General features: G+C 29.3%; 1 protein-coding gene across 5 annotated transcripts in view; it reads right to left on the reverse strand.

Moving 5' to 3' along the window:
- Nucleotides 1–15,281, reverse strand: part of rg (A kinase anchor protein rugose) — a 244,306-nt gene that overhangs the window by 98,712 nt on the left and 130,313 nt on the right. For 3 of the 5 annotated variants that reach the window (XM_087162540.1, XM_087162539.1, XM_087162544.1), the window contains exons 29-36: nucleotides 14,644–14,833; nucleotides 11,393–11,541; nucleotides 10,476–10,959; nucleotides 8,927–9,053; nucleotides 7,015–7,123; nucleotides 4,770–5,061; nucleotides 2,467–2,619; nucleotides 1,445–1,581 (exon numbers count right to left, since the gene is read on the reverse strand). In XM_087162540.1, coding sequence (XP_087018666.1) covers nucleotides 1,445–1,581; nucleotides 2,467–2,619; nucleotides 4,770–5,061; nucleotides 7,015–7,123; nucleotides 8,927–9,053; nucleotides 10,476–10,959; nucleotides 11,393–11,541; nucleotides 14,644–14,833 — 1,641 coding nt within the window. The remainder of the gene's footprint in view (nucleotides 1–1,444; nucleotides 1,582–2,466; nucleotides 2,620–4,769; nucleotides 5,062–7,014; nucleotides 7,124–8,926; nucleotides 9,054–10,475; nucleotides 10,960–11,392; nucleotides 11,542–14,643; nucleotides 14,834–15,281) is intronic. The other 2 variants (XM_087162543.1, XM_087162541.1) reach the window with 1 other exon arrangement.

Genomic DNA, 15,281 nt, shown 5'->3' on the forward strand with positions numbered 1-15,281 from the left:
CTAGCAAAAAAAATATTTATTTTAACTACAGCTAGTTTTTCTTTTTCATTGAAAGATCCTAAAAACCGTCAATATCAACTATTTAATCACTCCAAAACTAATACGAAGTTTAAACAAAGTAAGATGTCTTGCTAATTTTAAGACTAAACAAACATGGTAAAAAAATAATAAATTTTTAAAACACAAGCGATAAAGTGATATAATTTTTTTGTTGCTTTTTTTAAAATATAGAAATAAAAAACAATACTATGCACCCGTTAAAAGCACATTTAAAGTTGAGATATTTTTACATATTTGTATAACTGCAAATGAATTATATCAACTCCTCACAGATTCTTCATATTCTAATTAAAAAACTCAAAAATTTGCAACTATCCTCAAAAACAATTAAATTAATTATGGTTTACTTTTGATTGCATAAATTCAAAAATTACCTTTTACATGTTTCTAACATACACAAGTTGATCTTTATAGAAAGTGAAGAAATATTTAAACACGTACCTGGCGGTCCACAAGATGTTTCCGTACTTACCCTCATGCTCCTCAAGATGCTTAGATGTTTTGAAAAGATGATATCTAGATAGTGAGATGTTTTTGCAAAAATTTTTTTTTTTGTTTTGTTTTCCTCAAATTGTTTCGCAGAGAAAGAAATTCACAGACATTCAAAGAGAATGTGTTTATTTTTAGAAATCGGTTAGTCACTAAAAACTTGGATTATCTTATATTCGTATGAAAGTGGCAATAATAGCATCTCTTTTGTTTCAGCCCCCATTACCCATAAATGTACATAAAATGTTGTTTTCTCAGAAAGCAATTTCAATATTCCTTAATTTTTTTCCTTGTACTAAACTCGAAGTAAATATTTGAAGATAAACCGTTTTGTTAACCAGCATTGATTTTTGTAATAAAATACTAGTTTGTTGTACCTTTTAACTCCAAAGAGTATTTAAATCAAATTAATATGGATATCAGGTTAACATTAGTTTACATTTGAAGCATATTTTTTAAAGCAGTTTTTAAAATTAAATAAAGTGCATTATCAAGATCTGATTGGAATGAATGGATTTCTGAATCTGGAATGAATTTGACTAAATTCTGAATGATTTTAATCAAAAGTGCAATATCTTTTTTCGAAAAATATAAAAAAAATAATGATAAACCTAAATAAAACGAAAAGATTATTTTTTATTTTTTTAAAATAGCTCTTAAATCTTTTTTAAAAGTTTTTTTACCAATAAAAATCAAGCTATCGTGATTTTAGAAAAGTTTTGTTAAGATCATAAGAGTTTTTAAACACGTGTTTGTTTTTTGTCTCATACAAGTTTCAGTAAAAAATATATGTTCAACTACGTATAATAAAAATAGATGATATATTCAGCAATACCTCTTCCCCCAATTAATGTTGATAAAGATATCGATAAGCAGGAAAAGAAAAAAGTCTAACCTCAGGATCCATCTTCTTGTACTCAGCATCATCTTCATCGACTTCGAAAAACATTTCAGCTTGAGTAATTGACAGCATACCGGGCACAACAACTCCTGGAGCAACTAATCTGCATTTTGTACTAAAGCTCACTGGACCTAACAATGAAAAAAAGAAGGTTAGATGCATAAAAAAAATCATGATGATGTCTGTTAATATTTTAATCGTTTAAAAATCTAAAAATTAATAACAGTCCTTTGAGTGGATAGTTTTTGAATTCAAATGAAACAATCTATTTTGAACAACAAAATAATTGATAACTTGTTTATAAATTATTATTAATAATTAATAATATTTCAAAATAAATTTCAAAAAATTTATACAGAAATAATCATGTATAATATTCAAAATTAATGCTTAAATTAATAATGGTTATAATCATTAATAATGGTAATAATTAATATATTGGTATAATTTTTCAAGATAACTTTTTAGTGGTGTATAAAGTTTCAACATCGCTCGAAAATAAATGATCTTAAAAATCATGCAATGTTAAATAATTATTTCTAAAAGAATTGTATTTTTTAAATAATTTTTTTTAAAATTTCACAAAACATTATTTTTACATGATATGCATATGGAATATGACTAGAATAAGATATTGATGTGTACCAGATATAAAATACATATTTTTAAATAAAATCTGATACACTGCTTAATTTTTTTTTTCATAGCAAAGCATAAAGTAAGAAAGTTGTGTAAAATTTAATATTATTTTAACAAATTTTTTGAATCAATGAAAGAAATTCTATTTATTTTATCAAACTTAATTTTCAAAGAAACAGTAAGTAATGAAGAAACAAAACATTAATATGAATATTTAGAATTCCCATTAAGCAAATAGTGAAAATTGATTAGGACTCTTTATTTGTTATGTTTCTATTAACAGTTGTTTAAAAAAGAATAGAAGTTTTGACTGTAAGGGGGCAATTTTGAGCAATTCAAGCCTTGTTATCCCCAAATCATGAGTATCAAACAAATACCTGCTAATTCAGCATCCAGATCTTTGTCGTCCCACAAATCACTGTCATCAAGTAAATCACTACTTTGTAAGTGGTGCTGTTGTTGTCTACGTGTAATTGCTAAATGTTGGTGAAATTCTTCCCGGGCCTGTAAAATTGCATCTTCTGGAGCTCCTGCAAAATAAAAAAATATACAAATAGCACAAATTTGAAAATATGAAAACAAAGGAATTAGAGGCTGAAATTTTCCAAAGAAAAATTTCAAGTGATGTTTCCCGTTGCTATGATAATAAATTTGAGAAACAGAATGTGAAGTTCTGCAGTGTCTGAATAATCTATAGCATGACAGCGCAAACTGGGCTAAGGACACCCCCCCCCAAAAAAAAAGATTTAAAAGCTACTGGTAGGGTCTCCCAAGCCAGTGAGATGATTGGTGAGGCACCAGGTGAAGAGTAATACCCTGGTCCTTCCGTTGGGTAAGGGGTTGACTAGTAAAAGTAGTTTGCTCAGAAATTCCAAATAGTTGAAGACAGTCGGTTAAAACCTATCTACATGACCTGGCATGAAAATGGACATGATTATTGATATGTGGATTATTTGAAATCTTTATAAGAGTGATGCATTGAGAAATCTAGTAGATGTTTTTTGACGAATATAAGATTGACATTCTACCATTGCAAAAAATTTACTATACAGCTCAGGGCAGCTTCGAAAAGAAGAAGCATCATGTTTATCATAGCTCTCAAGATAAACTACATCAGTTTATTACAGGATTTATTGTGAACAATAAAACAATGTCATTAAATTCAAGCCTTTAATGAAAAAAATTGTTAACTTCGGCTAAAGAGGAAATACTATACAGCATAATTTGTGTTCATGCACCATCTTAAGAGAAAACTGTGACAAGGGAAGTTTTTATGATTTATTGGAAAACACTTATGAGAATAAAGAAACTTCTGATCAGAAATTTCAATACAAAAATCGAAAATAACAATGTGATATTGGAGAACAAGGTTTACATCAATAAACTAATGAGAATAGGGAATTTGACTGATTGGTGACACAATATTCTAGCATAAGATATTCATAAAGCCTATGTCTCCCGTTGGGAAGACATGTAACCAAATCGACTATATTCTTATAGACATCAGATACCAAAGTAACTTACTGTATGCTCGATGCTACAGAAGAGCAAATGTGAATTTAGATCACTTTTAGCTTTTGTCAAAAATTAGATGTTGACAAATGACATTCTCATAAAAGTGACTAAGAAATACTTAAAAAAATAAGTGACACTGCATATGAAACCTTTCTCAAGGAGTATAAGAACAAGCAAAATAATGCCTAGGAATTAATGATCCAGAAGTAATGTGCACAAAAAACTGAAGAATTTAAAGACCTAAAAATGAAGGAAAAGCGATTACACAAAAAAAGAGACTTTTCATTGAGCAGTATAAAGAAATTGAAACTATCAAGTCCCAGAAAGAATCCAGAAAATATTATCAGTTGATTAATAAAGTTAGAAGAAAATATAAGTAGAAGAGAATATATGATACCCCGATATATGATACTACAATGATACCCCGATTTTTTATTTTCTCAGGTGACAGCGTCTTTTGAACCTAGTGTAGGCTTTCTTACACCAGGGGGAAGAGTAACAACAACAATAAATGTAACACTTAATTAAAAATTAAGTAAGTTAAAACATGAACATCTTTATTGACAGCGATGGGCAAACTGAACTTCGATTCACGAATTGGGAGTTTTCTCACAAGGTGTTGCCAAAACACAATGAGGAATAATAATGTCCCAGATGTCACATGACATGGTATTTGCCTTTCAGCTTTGTGTATGATTTTGTAGCGTTGTTCAGTACTGAATTAGTGATTCCTTAATTTCATCCAGTAAAAGAATGGGTATTCAGCTAGTAATTTAATATTTTACTACAATATGTAGTAAAATATTATATGTAGTAAAATATTAACCATAAATTAAAATACAAAGTCAAAAGAAAAATATGAGCAGATAGATGAAACTAATGAATATTTCAAATAACAATGTATATTTAGAATTTGAATATGTTTTAAAAAAGAAACAATGTAATAAGCACAAATAATCAAATTAGAGTAACTAATAATGTGATTAGCTTATTTAATTTTGATGGATCCACATTATTTTACTATCTGCACAAACAAAGCCATAGCAATCTCATAATAAACAAGTTAGGAAGACAGATAACTTTTTATTTGTGTTTAGTATGATGCTTCTAAATTATTATACAATCAGCAAAAAGATAGTTGAATAATATGTTTTTTAATACATACCATGCTCAATAGCAGCTTTGAGTGTAGCTTCAGGGTGACTAGAACCATGAGGATTTTGTATGAAGCGTTTTCTCCTCCGAGCATCGTCCTCCCAAGAATCTAACTTCAGGTATTCTCGGGGTGGCATACAAATTTTGTTTCCCCAGGCACCATGTTTATTTGTCAAAATATTTAATATTTTCTCAATGTTCTTAGACGCAGTGACACTGTCACGTCGTCGAGCTGCAGTAATGAGATGGTCGCACATCTTCTCCTCTTCCTTGCGATCAAGAACAGTTTGAGCACACAAAGACTGTATTGAAATAAACATATAAATTAATATATCGTAATTTTGACGTTATTAAAAATCATTTTAAAAAATTTACAAGCATAAAAACATACCAACTAAAAGCCAAAAATGAATCATAAAAATAAATAATATAAAACAAAAATTATAAAAACTATGCTTTTAATGTAGGTTGGTAAAAATTTCTCTATTTTTGTCCCATCTAAAACTTAAAGCTAGGTTAGACCTTTGAAAGATGTGGAGAAAATAGAAATTTATTATGAAAATGATGAGCTCTATGATTTTCAATTCAAGTCTGACTAAATTAAAATTATTTTCGCCTTTTTAAATAAATTTGATTAACAAATATCTTTAAATTTTTATTCATTTTTCTTCTTTTTAGTTTGCTTCAACAGGTAATATAGAAAGTTGTCAAAATTTTGATTGCTGATAAGTTGTGCTTCCTTCTACCATTTAGGGCAAATGTAACTTCTGTAACATGTAATAGTTACATGTAATAGAACATAAGAAACAATGAAAATCATGAATAATTATTTCAATCTAGTTGTTGTTTGGCAGTCAGTAGTGTAATTTGGTTATGGGATTTATATTTCAAGTAAGTTTTTGTGCTTTTTATTTTTATGTATTAGTCTTGATTTTATACTTTTGCATTTGCTTTATGCATTTCATATTTTGTATTGTATTCTCTTCCTGGACTTTGGCAAAACCTTTGGGGTACAGAGAGAAAGCAATTTAGACATTTGTCTTGCTCTATCAATCGAAAAGGTTTTGCATTTATAGCTTCCGGAGCTGGTACCCTTTGAAGACGTAAGCTTTGGTTGTCATATTTTTCATAATTTTCATTTTTCATTGTTTCTTTTGTTTCAATTCCCATTTGGATTTTCAGCTGCATGGCGTGTTTTTCCACTGGAAGTATTGTTTTTAATTGCTTTAATTATTTTGAATTCTTTTCTTAATATGTAATAGAACATGTAGCTTCTATTAGCATCAGGTTAGTTACATGCAATAAATAGAACATGTATTCTCCATTATTTTGCTTATAGTGGTCAGGAAGGAAAGAGAAGCAGAGTAATGAAGTATGTGAAGTCAAACCTTGTTAGAATTCAAGTGATTACGAAAACACATTTATTATAAACAGGAACTTATATGTATAAGATATTTATGCAGCATATAGGAAAAAGTTATTGTTTGCTCTCTTATTCAAAAGGAGTACTATCAGATGTGAAGAAAAAAGCAGCACATGATTGTTAGCTCAATTTAGGTCAGAATAAAAAAATTTGTAAGTTTGCATTATTATGATAAAAACATTTTATTTTTTTCAAGTTAAGCACTTTGAATAATAATAGATTTTTCCTACTAAACATCATAGATGTCAGAAAAAGTGAAGGAATATTTTTCTTCCACTTTAAAACATCAATGATGTGTAGGGAAAAAAATGTTTTGGAACAAGTAAATTTGATAAATTAAAAAACAGATTTATTATTTAAAGCAGACTGAGCAAATAATTTTAAAATTTAGAGGAGCATAAGGATTTAAAATTAAATTTTTGATCACCCCAAGTATTACCTAAATATAATGTATATCTGGAAAAAAAATTTACTTAATGGGTTTCTAGTTGAAAACTGGACTAAAGTGGCAATTATTGTTTAATGAGTTTTAAAGCAGCTCAGCATAATTTTTGGGGGAAAATGGTATTTTGTAACTATTTAGAACAGAAATTTTGTTCTGTAGCAGTTTGGCGCAATTCGTACAGCTGTTCCAACTACAAAATTATTTTAGGATTAGCTATAAATATTTTAAATTAAAAATTATAATACAATCTTCGGAAAAAGTAAAGAGAATCATCAAAGTAAAGATAAAATAGTTTAACACCAAAACAAACACCAATAATACTATCATAAAATAAAGAGAACCTATAAAAAGAAAAAATATTAAATCACAATAAAAAGAAAAGCTTACTTCAAAATCTGCATGTTTTAAGACGTCATCTGCTCTCATGCGATTTAGAATGAATTCTGCTTCATTTGCTACTCGAACGATATGATCTTTCATTGCATGAGATAATAATCTATAAATAAAATGACAAGAAAGTTTTTATTAATGAAAGTAATACACAAATAACAACAAAATATAAACAATGTAAAAACATTTCAATTTAACAGAATACATTACACGTAAGTAAATTAATGAAGTATGTTTTTAAAAACAAGCATTATAATACTTAAACACTAAATTACAGTATTGACTAACTATTCAACACTTCAAATGATCAATTTGAGAATATGTTTTAGAAGAATATAATTTTTTTAAGTAGTACCCAAATTAAATTTATTTTCAGTAAATAATTAAAAAAAACTGCAGTATACCTTTTTTTCCCCTTAATACAATTTTAAGCTACAGTGAAATCATAATTAACTGTGCATTAGGGACACTTTTTCATTATTCACCATGATGCCAACAAAACGGATAGTTTTATTTTCATTGAACAGCCAACCCGATTCTGAGTACAGAACTAGCAATGTTCAACTCCATAGTCTTGTAATTTTGTATCCAACCCAGATGACAAGGGAGCTTCTGGATCAAGTATTGGGACTAACTAGCCTTTGAAGAGGATTTGAGGGAACTAAGCCACATTTGCATTACATTGAGAGGAAAACCTCCCATGGTTTGCCCGACGTTTAAGGGATTCTAACTCATGATCCGTCTACCACCGAGGATATTTTACACCAGCACTGTGGTTTACGCGAGCTTCATATCAACTATCGTTGGTCTCTACATTGGCAGGTGAACACTATCCTCTGAGCTCAAACATATACATAGCAGAAACATGCTAGCTTCCTACTCACCAATATGATAGCATCATTTCAACTTTGATAAAGTGATACCAGTTAAGTAAACGCAGGATTGATCTGCAATCTTATCAAATCATACTGATATTTTTTTCCCTTTTGCTTTTACTCTTATGCCTTGTATTTCAATAAGGAATTCGATGTATGTCCAAAATTATTGTAAAAACACGTAACATGTTGCAAAAAATTATTCTTTATAATTTTTTTTATTTATTAACTACAAATAAAATTTTCATGAATAAACCTACTTATTCCCTACTTTAACGCTAACAAATAATCATATTTCAGATGGCACCACTAGTGTAGTTTGTGTTCTTTTCTTTTTTTTAAAATAGTATAAACATGAAAATAATATTGCTTGTTTTGATCAATCGTTAAGATATCGCTTCATTTTCTTCCACTTTCACAAATTCTTCATTTAAGGTTTTAATACTAATTCTGTTAAAAACCTTCTGATAGATACAAAATTCTAATAGATTCCATAATACTACTACAAATAGATACAAAATGAAGAAAAAAAATTTCTTATGTTTATAGTATTTTACTTGTATTTGGCCTTTCATAACAAAATTTTGGCAACAAAAAAAATTACAATTGTCTAAGTAAGTCACGACATATTTTTTTTAAAAATTATAGCATAAAGTCGAATAAAAATATAATATTGTGAGACAGAATCTTACAGGAGTAAAATATTGCGGCATAAAATCTAAAAATTATTAAGGTACAGAATCTAATTCACACAAAATATTGTGGGACATTATCTGATAATCTGACAAATAACAGAAAACACAATCAAATATGGACAAAGTATTATAACCTCATAATAAGAAAATACTAAGCAGTATTTCACACACGCAAAGTTTTGATGTAGAACCAGATCATGAATTAGGAGACTATAATCTTTATAAAACATCAAAACAACTTAAAGCAATAAATAAAAGCTAGACTAAACAGTCACAACAAAATTATTTTAGTTATGCAAATAAAAAAATATCTAATTTAAGGTGTTTAACAGTACAGACCTTCCCTCATTAATCAATTCAATAAATGCCAGTCCTGCATGCTTCTGAAGAGAGTTTTGCCACTCTTGGGAACATAGCAGCATGACGAGCTCAACAACTGATGTACTATTCTTAAAGGTGCACAAACCTGCACAATTCAATTTCAAAAGAATTTATTGTCTTTACATAATAATAATAAAAGAATACACTAAAATAGACTGTCAATCTAGAAACTAGTTTCATGGTTTATATTTATATAGACTTATAATTACTTCAAGCTGTATTTATACTATTTGTATAAACTAGTATATCCCATACCATTTTTTTTCCAAGTCCCCACTTTTTTTACAAGACAATACGACTTTAATATTACTTCTAGTAACAATATAAAATTACTTAAAAATAATTTAAAATATAATGTAAAAATAAAATAAAATATAATTTTTACATTATATTTTAAAAATAATTTAAAATATAATGTAAAAATAAAATAAAATTGTGTGTTTACAGAGCAGCACTTCATCAGGGGACACACTGTCTGTAAATTGGCCAATTTGAATTAGTGTAGTAATGGTAATTTATTTTTCCTACCTCCTATTTCATAATTTTGACTTAAGAATTTGAATTTATCTTTGGATTTAATATTACTTCTTAATACTTCAATAATACACTTAATAGACTTAAATATTACATCTATAATTATAGCTGCTGCTATACAAAAGTAAAGAGGATGCTCACCAGGGTTTGATGATTCAAATCAACTGATTTTTTTAATCACTGATTTAAATCGAATATTTTTTCTTTTTTAATGAAGTCATTGATTCAAAAAATTACAATGCATTATAATATGAGATATTAATTTTTTTTAATGATTTTTATGGCCTTAAAATTTATTGTAAATACAGTTCTATATTAACGAGTTTCAATTAGTGAAATTACATTAATACATAATACCTATCAAGCACATTATACTATTGTTACATTAGTATTGGTACCTCAGAATCCCCATCCTTAAATCGCAATCTTAAAAACCCCGGTTTGTTTTATCATAGCAAAATTCATCGCTATATTAAAGATTGGCTTGTTAGCCTGCAACTCATTAAATTATGATTGATTTCTATTTCCTTTTCAAATAATTTGAATCGTGCATTTACATGTATCATGTACTATAAAACAATTTTTAACACAATAATATTGCTCGTAATGTATTGTTATGATCTGTTTTGAATAATTTTTCAATAATAATTACATTTATGAAATTTAACTAAAATCCAAAGAAATCCAACTTAAACTAAATAAATGAAATTTTCAAATTTTTAAAAAAAATAATAATAATAAATTACAAACACTTGTGGTTACAGATTCTAGTAGACACCTTATAAATTATTTTAGTTACATTAACACCCTATATATTTCCAAAACTGTAAAATAACAGCAAATAGCATCTCATACTTGCTGTATTTTTCAATTTCAAAAGACAGTTAAGCTTGAACAACTTAATATGCATGGCATTAAATGAATTTTATACGATATTTAGGAAGAAGCAACATTAAAGTAAAAAAAATCTTACCTTTTCCTTCCATCAACAAATCTTGTCCATGAGAGCCAACCAAAGTTCTGGACAAGAATGGGGCAAAGTCCAACATAATTTCTCTTAGCAGTGGACACACACTACCCAGGGCAGACTCTAACTTCTGAGTTAAAGTAGCTTCTCTAGACAGAGAGGAGCTCAACATGTGGAAATCATCCGCACTTCCAAGTGAAGTGATGTGAAGGTCTTCTCTAGATTGCTGGCAGCCATCAATGGACTCCATATTTCTGGAAAAACCATTTTGAGTCAAAGAGGTTTGCATGACTGGAGGATCAGAAGCATGACCTTCATTGCCTATGGATATTGAACTATCATTAGGAACTGAAGACATATTAACTGTAGCATCTTCCACATCACATTTGATAAGCTCACCATTTATTTGAGGACTCACGGATTCATTTCCATTCACCATCACCTCTTGTTGAGCAGTCGTATCGTTTTTAACTTTCTGAGTCTTAATGACCTGGAAAAAAAGTAGGTTATTAGACAACTTGGTTTACTAGATCCAATATTCATTTTAATATTTCGTTCGAGATGATTTTAATTCATAGGTCCTTTACTTAATGATTACTTAAACTTTACTATGTCATATTTTCCACTAATATGATTGTATAGCCGGGAATGGGCGGAGATAATATTGCTGGCTAAACTTTATACCTGGTACTCTTTTATAACCCAGCCATTGTGGTTTGAAATAAAGCCTAAATCCTTAAAAATTAATGAAAAATTCGATTCATTCAAAGTAAAATTACTAATAAAACATTGATACATCAACTGAGAAAAGAATAATAATATAAATTAATAGTTTGCATTTTAAATATAAAATTGTAAGAAAATATCACTAGTCTCACTATAATAACTAGTCTAATGAAAAAATTCTAAATTTAAAGACTCACAGCAGAGACAGCAGCACCAGATGAATGTAAATGAGCTAATATACTAGAATCAGTGTCTTCAACAATGATTACTTCATCTTCACCATCCTCATTACAAACATTAACAGACTCAGAATTTTGACCATTGTTTCTGGATTCTGAATCAGTCCCTAAAATGAAAATATATACAAATATTATGGCACTTGTTAGAGCAGTTTCAGTCAAAATAAAATAATTAAAAATAAATTTATAATGCACGAAAATGAACTAGAAAATGCTTAAAAAATGTTACCTTTTATTGCAGATAATTCTGATCATTACATTCAGTCCATTTTTGTGGTTAATCATATAGATAACTATATAACAACTTTACATAGTAACTTATATAAGATATAAATAATCCTACTAAAATTTTAAATAAATAACTAAAATTTTCACAAGACTGGGAAGGAAGGCACTCTACAGACAAAATTAAATCCCTCAGATTTTCAGAGCAAAATTCAAAAACTTTTACAGATTTTCGTTATTTAAATTGATGAAATTATAATTGTAATTTGAAAGTTTACATTTACAGGGTTCCCACTCTATAATGAGATTGAAATTCAAGGACTTTCCAGGACTTTTCAAGGACCTCAACAAAATTTTCAAGGACCTTAATCTAAGACCAATTTTAAAAATTATTCTCTTTTATTTTACTAGAAGCAACAATGCTTGTTGTGGCAATAATTAATTTCAAATATAATACCTAAATGCTTTGCCTATATAGAGAGAAGAGTGTATATATATTATGGACTAAAATTTATATTTTTTTAAAAACAACCCTACTGGTTTTACATATTAATTCACAAAATCATTTTCAGGACAATGTATAACTAATGGTAATGAGGTGTTAATGGTGAAATCCTTTAATCCTGTGTATTTCCATGTGAAGGCTGCATGAAAGACAGAGCTAAATCTTAGGTATTCCATATTCCATGACTATTCCATAACCCCCTCCTCTCCTCTATTAAACATCCTTTCTGAAATTATTCATCCATAATTTACACAACCTTCTCTAAATGTTATGCAGCAACAATTCTTTCTGAAAATAAAAATTAGAAGGAACATCATATCCCATTTTCACCATGTTTAAAAGCATTATTCGTTATGTGTAATCCACAACTGCCAATGAATATGACCTGGTGGGAATATTTCTCTTTTAATTCACACTGAAGCTTCTAATAGAATTTCCAATTGACATAGGGTCCATCCATGGATAATTGAAGTATTTTAGAGAGCTTTTAACCATCATCCATGCATTTGTAAAAAGAGGACAAAATAGTTTCTGCAGTTCCATGACCCATAAATTGGGAGGTAAGGTACTTAGTGCAAACTTTATTATCAATTCCTTACCATAATGTCCATCTGCTTAGATTGTAGAGACTGATTTAACGTCTCATCAAAGAGTACAGTGTAGCAATCAACATTCTTCAGCTCATTTATAAGAATCCCTTTGAAGTATAGTGCCAATCCAAAGGAGCCCAAATAGGCTCACTTTGTGGCACTACAAAAAATTGTCTCGCTATACAGCTATCAGCAAACATTTTGGAGAACAATTCACTAATCCCTTCACAGGAGTTACATGAATAATTACTAGTGATGCACTTCAGACTCCAGAGAATTTCAGCATCAAGCACATTCCTTTTGACCAGATAAGAAGACAATGTTACCTCGGCCACTAAAGTTTCTGTTTCACTTGGGGCACACGATGTTGAAGGAGTATTTACACCAGATGAATTAGATGTTGATGTCTTTGGAAAAAGAGAACTCAGGGCATGATACTGCTTTTTTGTTTTACCTTCCTTTCATGTGTGATATCAGAGCAGATTTTTCCATTTTTGCGATATCGATCTCCTTCATGCATAATCGGCACTTGGCTCTGAACTTCTTTTCGGGCAACGATAAAATCTATTCCTTATAAATTTGATTATCCATCCATTGGGGATTAAAATAGCACTTCCCAGGCATAACTAGTCTAAACTACATAACACAAATACGAAGCCGTTCCTTTGCGAATACGCTTTACAATAAAGTTTTGAAATGACGCAAACGTAAGGACAAGTGCGGATGGTAAAACGGCAAATTTATTGAAAACTACAAGGTACATATTGTTACGAAATTCACGAGAGTATTCCAGTTTCGATAAGAAAAAAGAAGATCTAAGCATATGCGACAGAAGATGTAGTGGAGTCTCTCCCCAAACGCATTGATTGTCTGCTGTGCTCCGCGCGCTTGACAGACACCAAGACGCTAGGCCCGGTTAGAAACGGTGGCGTTAAAAACCACGTGAGAGAGCTCGGGAACAAAACAGAAAGAACGAGAAAGATCCGCGGGTGTTTTATAAAAAGGACCGTCGGCAGTATTGGACAAATTCAAGGACCTATCAAGTTTTTCAAGGACCTAAGACGTTTTTCTAGCACTTTCAAGGACCTAAATTTAGCAAAAAAAAATTCAAGGACTTTCAAGGACTCTCAAGGACCGTGGGAACCCTGATTTAAGTATTATGACTTTAAAACTAATGCAGAAAATTATTAATTTATTCAATCTAAATCAATTTATTATATCACACCTATAAATAAAATAAAATAAATAAAAAAATACTTATTTCTGTTTGAAGAATTCATTATCAGTTTTATTAAAATTTCTAGATAGATATGAATCAATTTTTAAAAAAATGTTTATCATCTTAATGCTTTAAGAAATTAATTTCATGATTTAAAAAACTATTTGCTCAATAAAAAGTAGAAAGAAATTATAAACTAGAATTACCTAATAAACTAATATTGGAAGCAAGAATAATAAAGGACAGTATGACTGGATAAATTTTCATAAGGTGATCAGGGCCAGCGATAAACATTCGCCACCTCGCCAAATGCGATTAAATCGTAAATATGGCGAATAAAATTAGGTTTTGGTGAAATTATTGCTGAATGATTTTTTCACTGGTAAGAAAAATATATATACAAAATGTTTAAGATTTTCATTTGGCAAAGACTTTTGAAAATTGGCAAATACTTTTGATATTTGGCTAATTTACTGGCTAAGAATTTTAAATTCTGAGAGAGAGTCTTATATATATTTGAGTTTATAAGTTTCATAATAGATTGAAAAACACTCAGAGAAAAATTGCATGAGTTCATTATACATCACTAATATTGCAGATTTAACAGTCCATTTCCTTGAGAATTTCAGGAGAGACATGCTTAGAAAAAAAAACTGTTTTGTTTCCTTACCTGTTTGGGCTGCAGTCGAAGTAGCAGAGGAGGCTGTATAATGACTCATTTCTGATATAACAGGAGGACGAGATGTAAAGGATGATGGAGGAAGTGGTGGCTCCAAAATATCTCGATACTTTGAGACCATTAAGACAGATATAAAGTAAACTACAGCCAAAGCAAGGAACTGAGCTTGTTTTGTTTCATCCTGCATAAAACAAGATCACAATGAACAAAGATTACAGAAAGTACATGGTTGAGTGAAGATTATAACTTGTTATTATATTTTATTAGTATCAAAATATAGCTGCGAATCTCGAAATGACTTTACTCTTTATAATTTCAAAATTAAGGGAAAATTTTTAAAAGTTTTTTCTGTTTTGTCTTACTCATGCACCACCAAGTCAAAAAATTTATAATTTTTAATGGCTCATACAATTCCTTAAGGAAAAACCTAGTCATGAAAATTGTTTTTAAAAAAATCCAAGCATTATTTTCAACAAGAAAAGAATCCATAATTATGAGATTCAAATATCCATTATTCTTCAATTAACAAAGATTACAGAAATTATATACATCATAAAGTACATGGTTAAGTGTGCTGGCATACAGGATGTTCATTCAACAAGAAATAAATCCATAATTATGAAAAAGCT

Source organism: Parasteatoda tepidariorum, chromosome 1, assembly GCF_982258835.1.
Source record: "Parasteatoda tepidariorum strain Cologne lab strain chromosome 1, Ptep-v5.0, whole genome shotgun sequence".
In the NCBI taxonomy this organism is placed as follows: domain Eukaryota; kingdom Metazoa; phylum Arthropoda; class Arachnida; order Araneae; family Theridiidae; genus Parasteatoda; species Parasteatoda tepidariorum.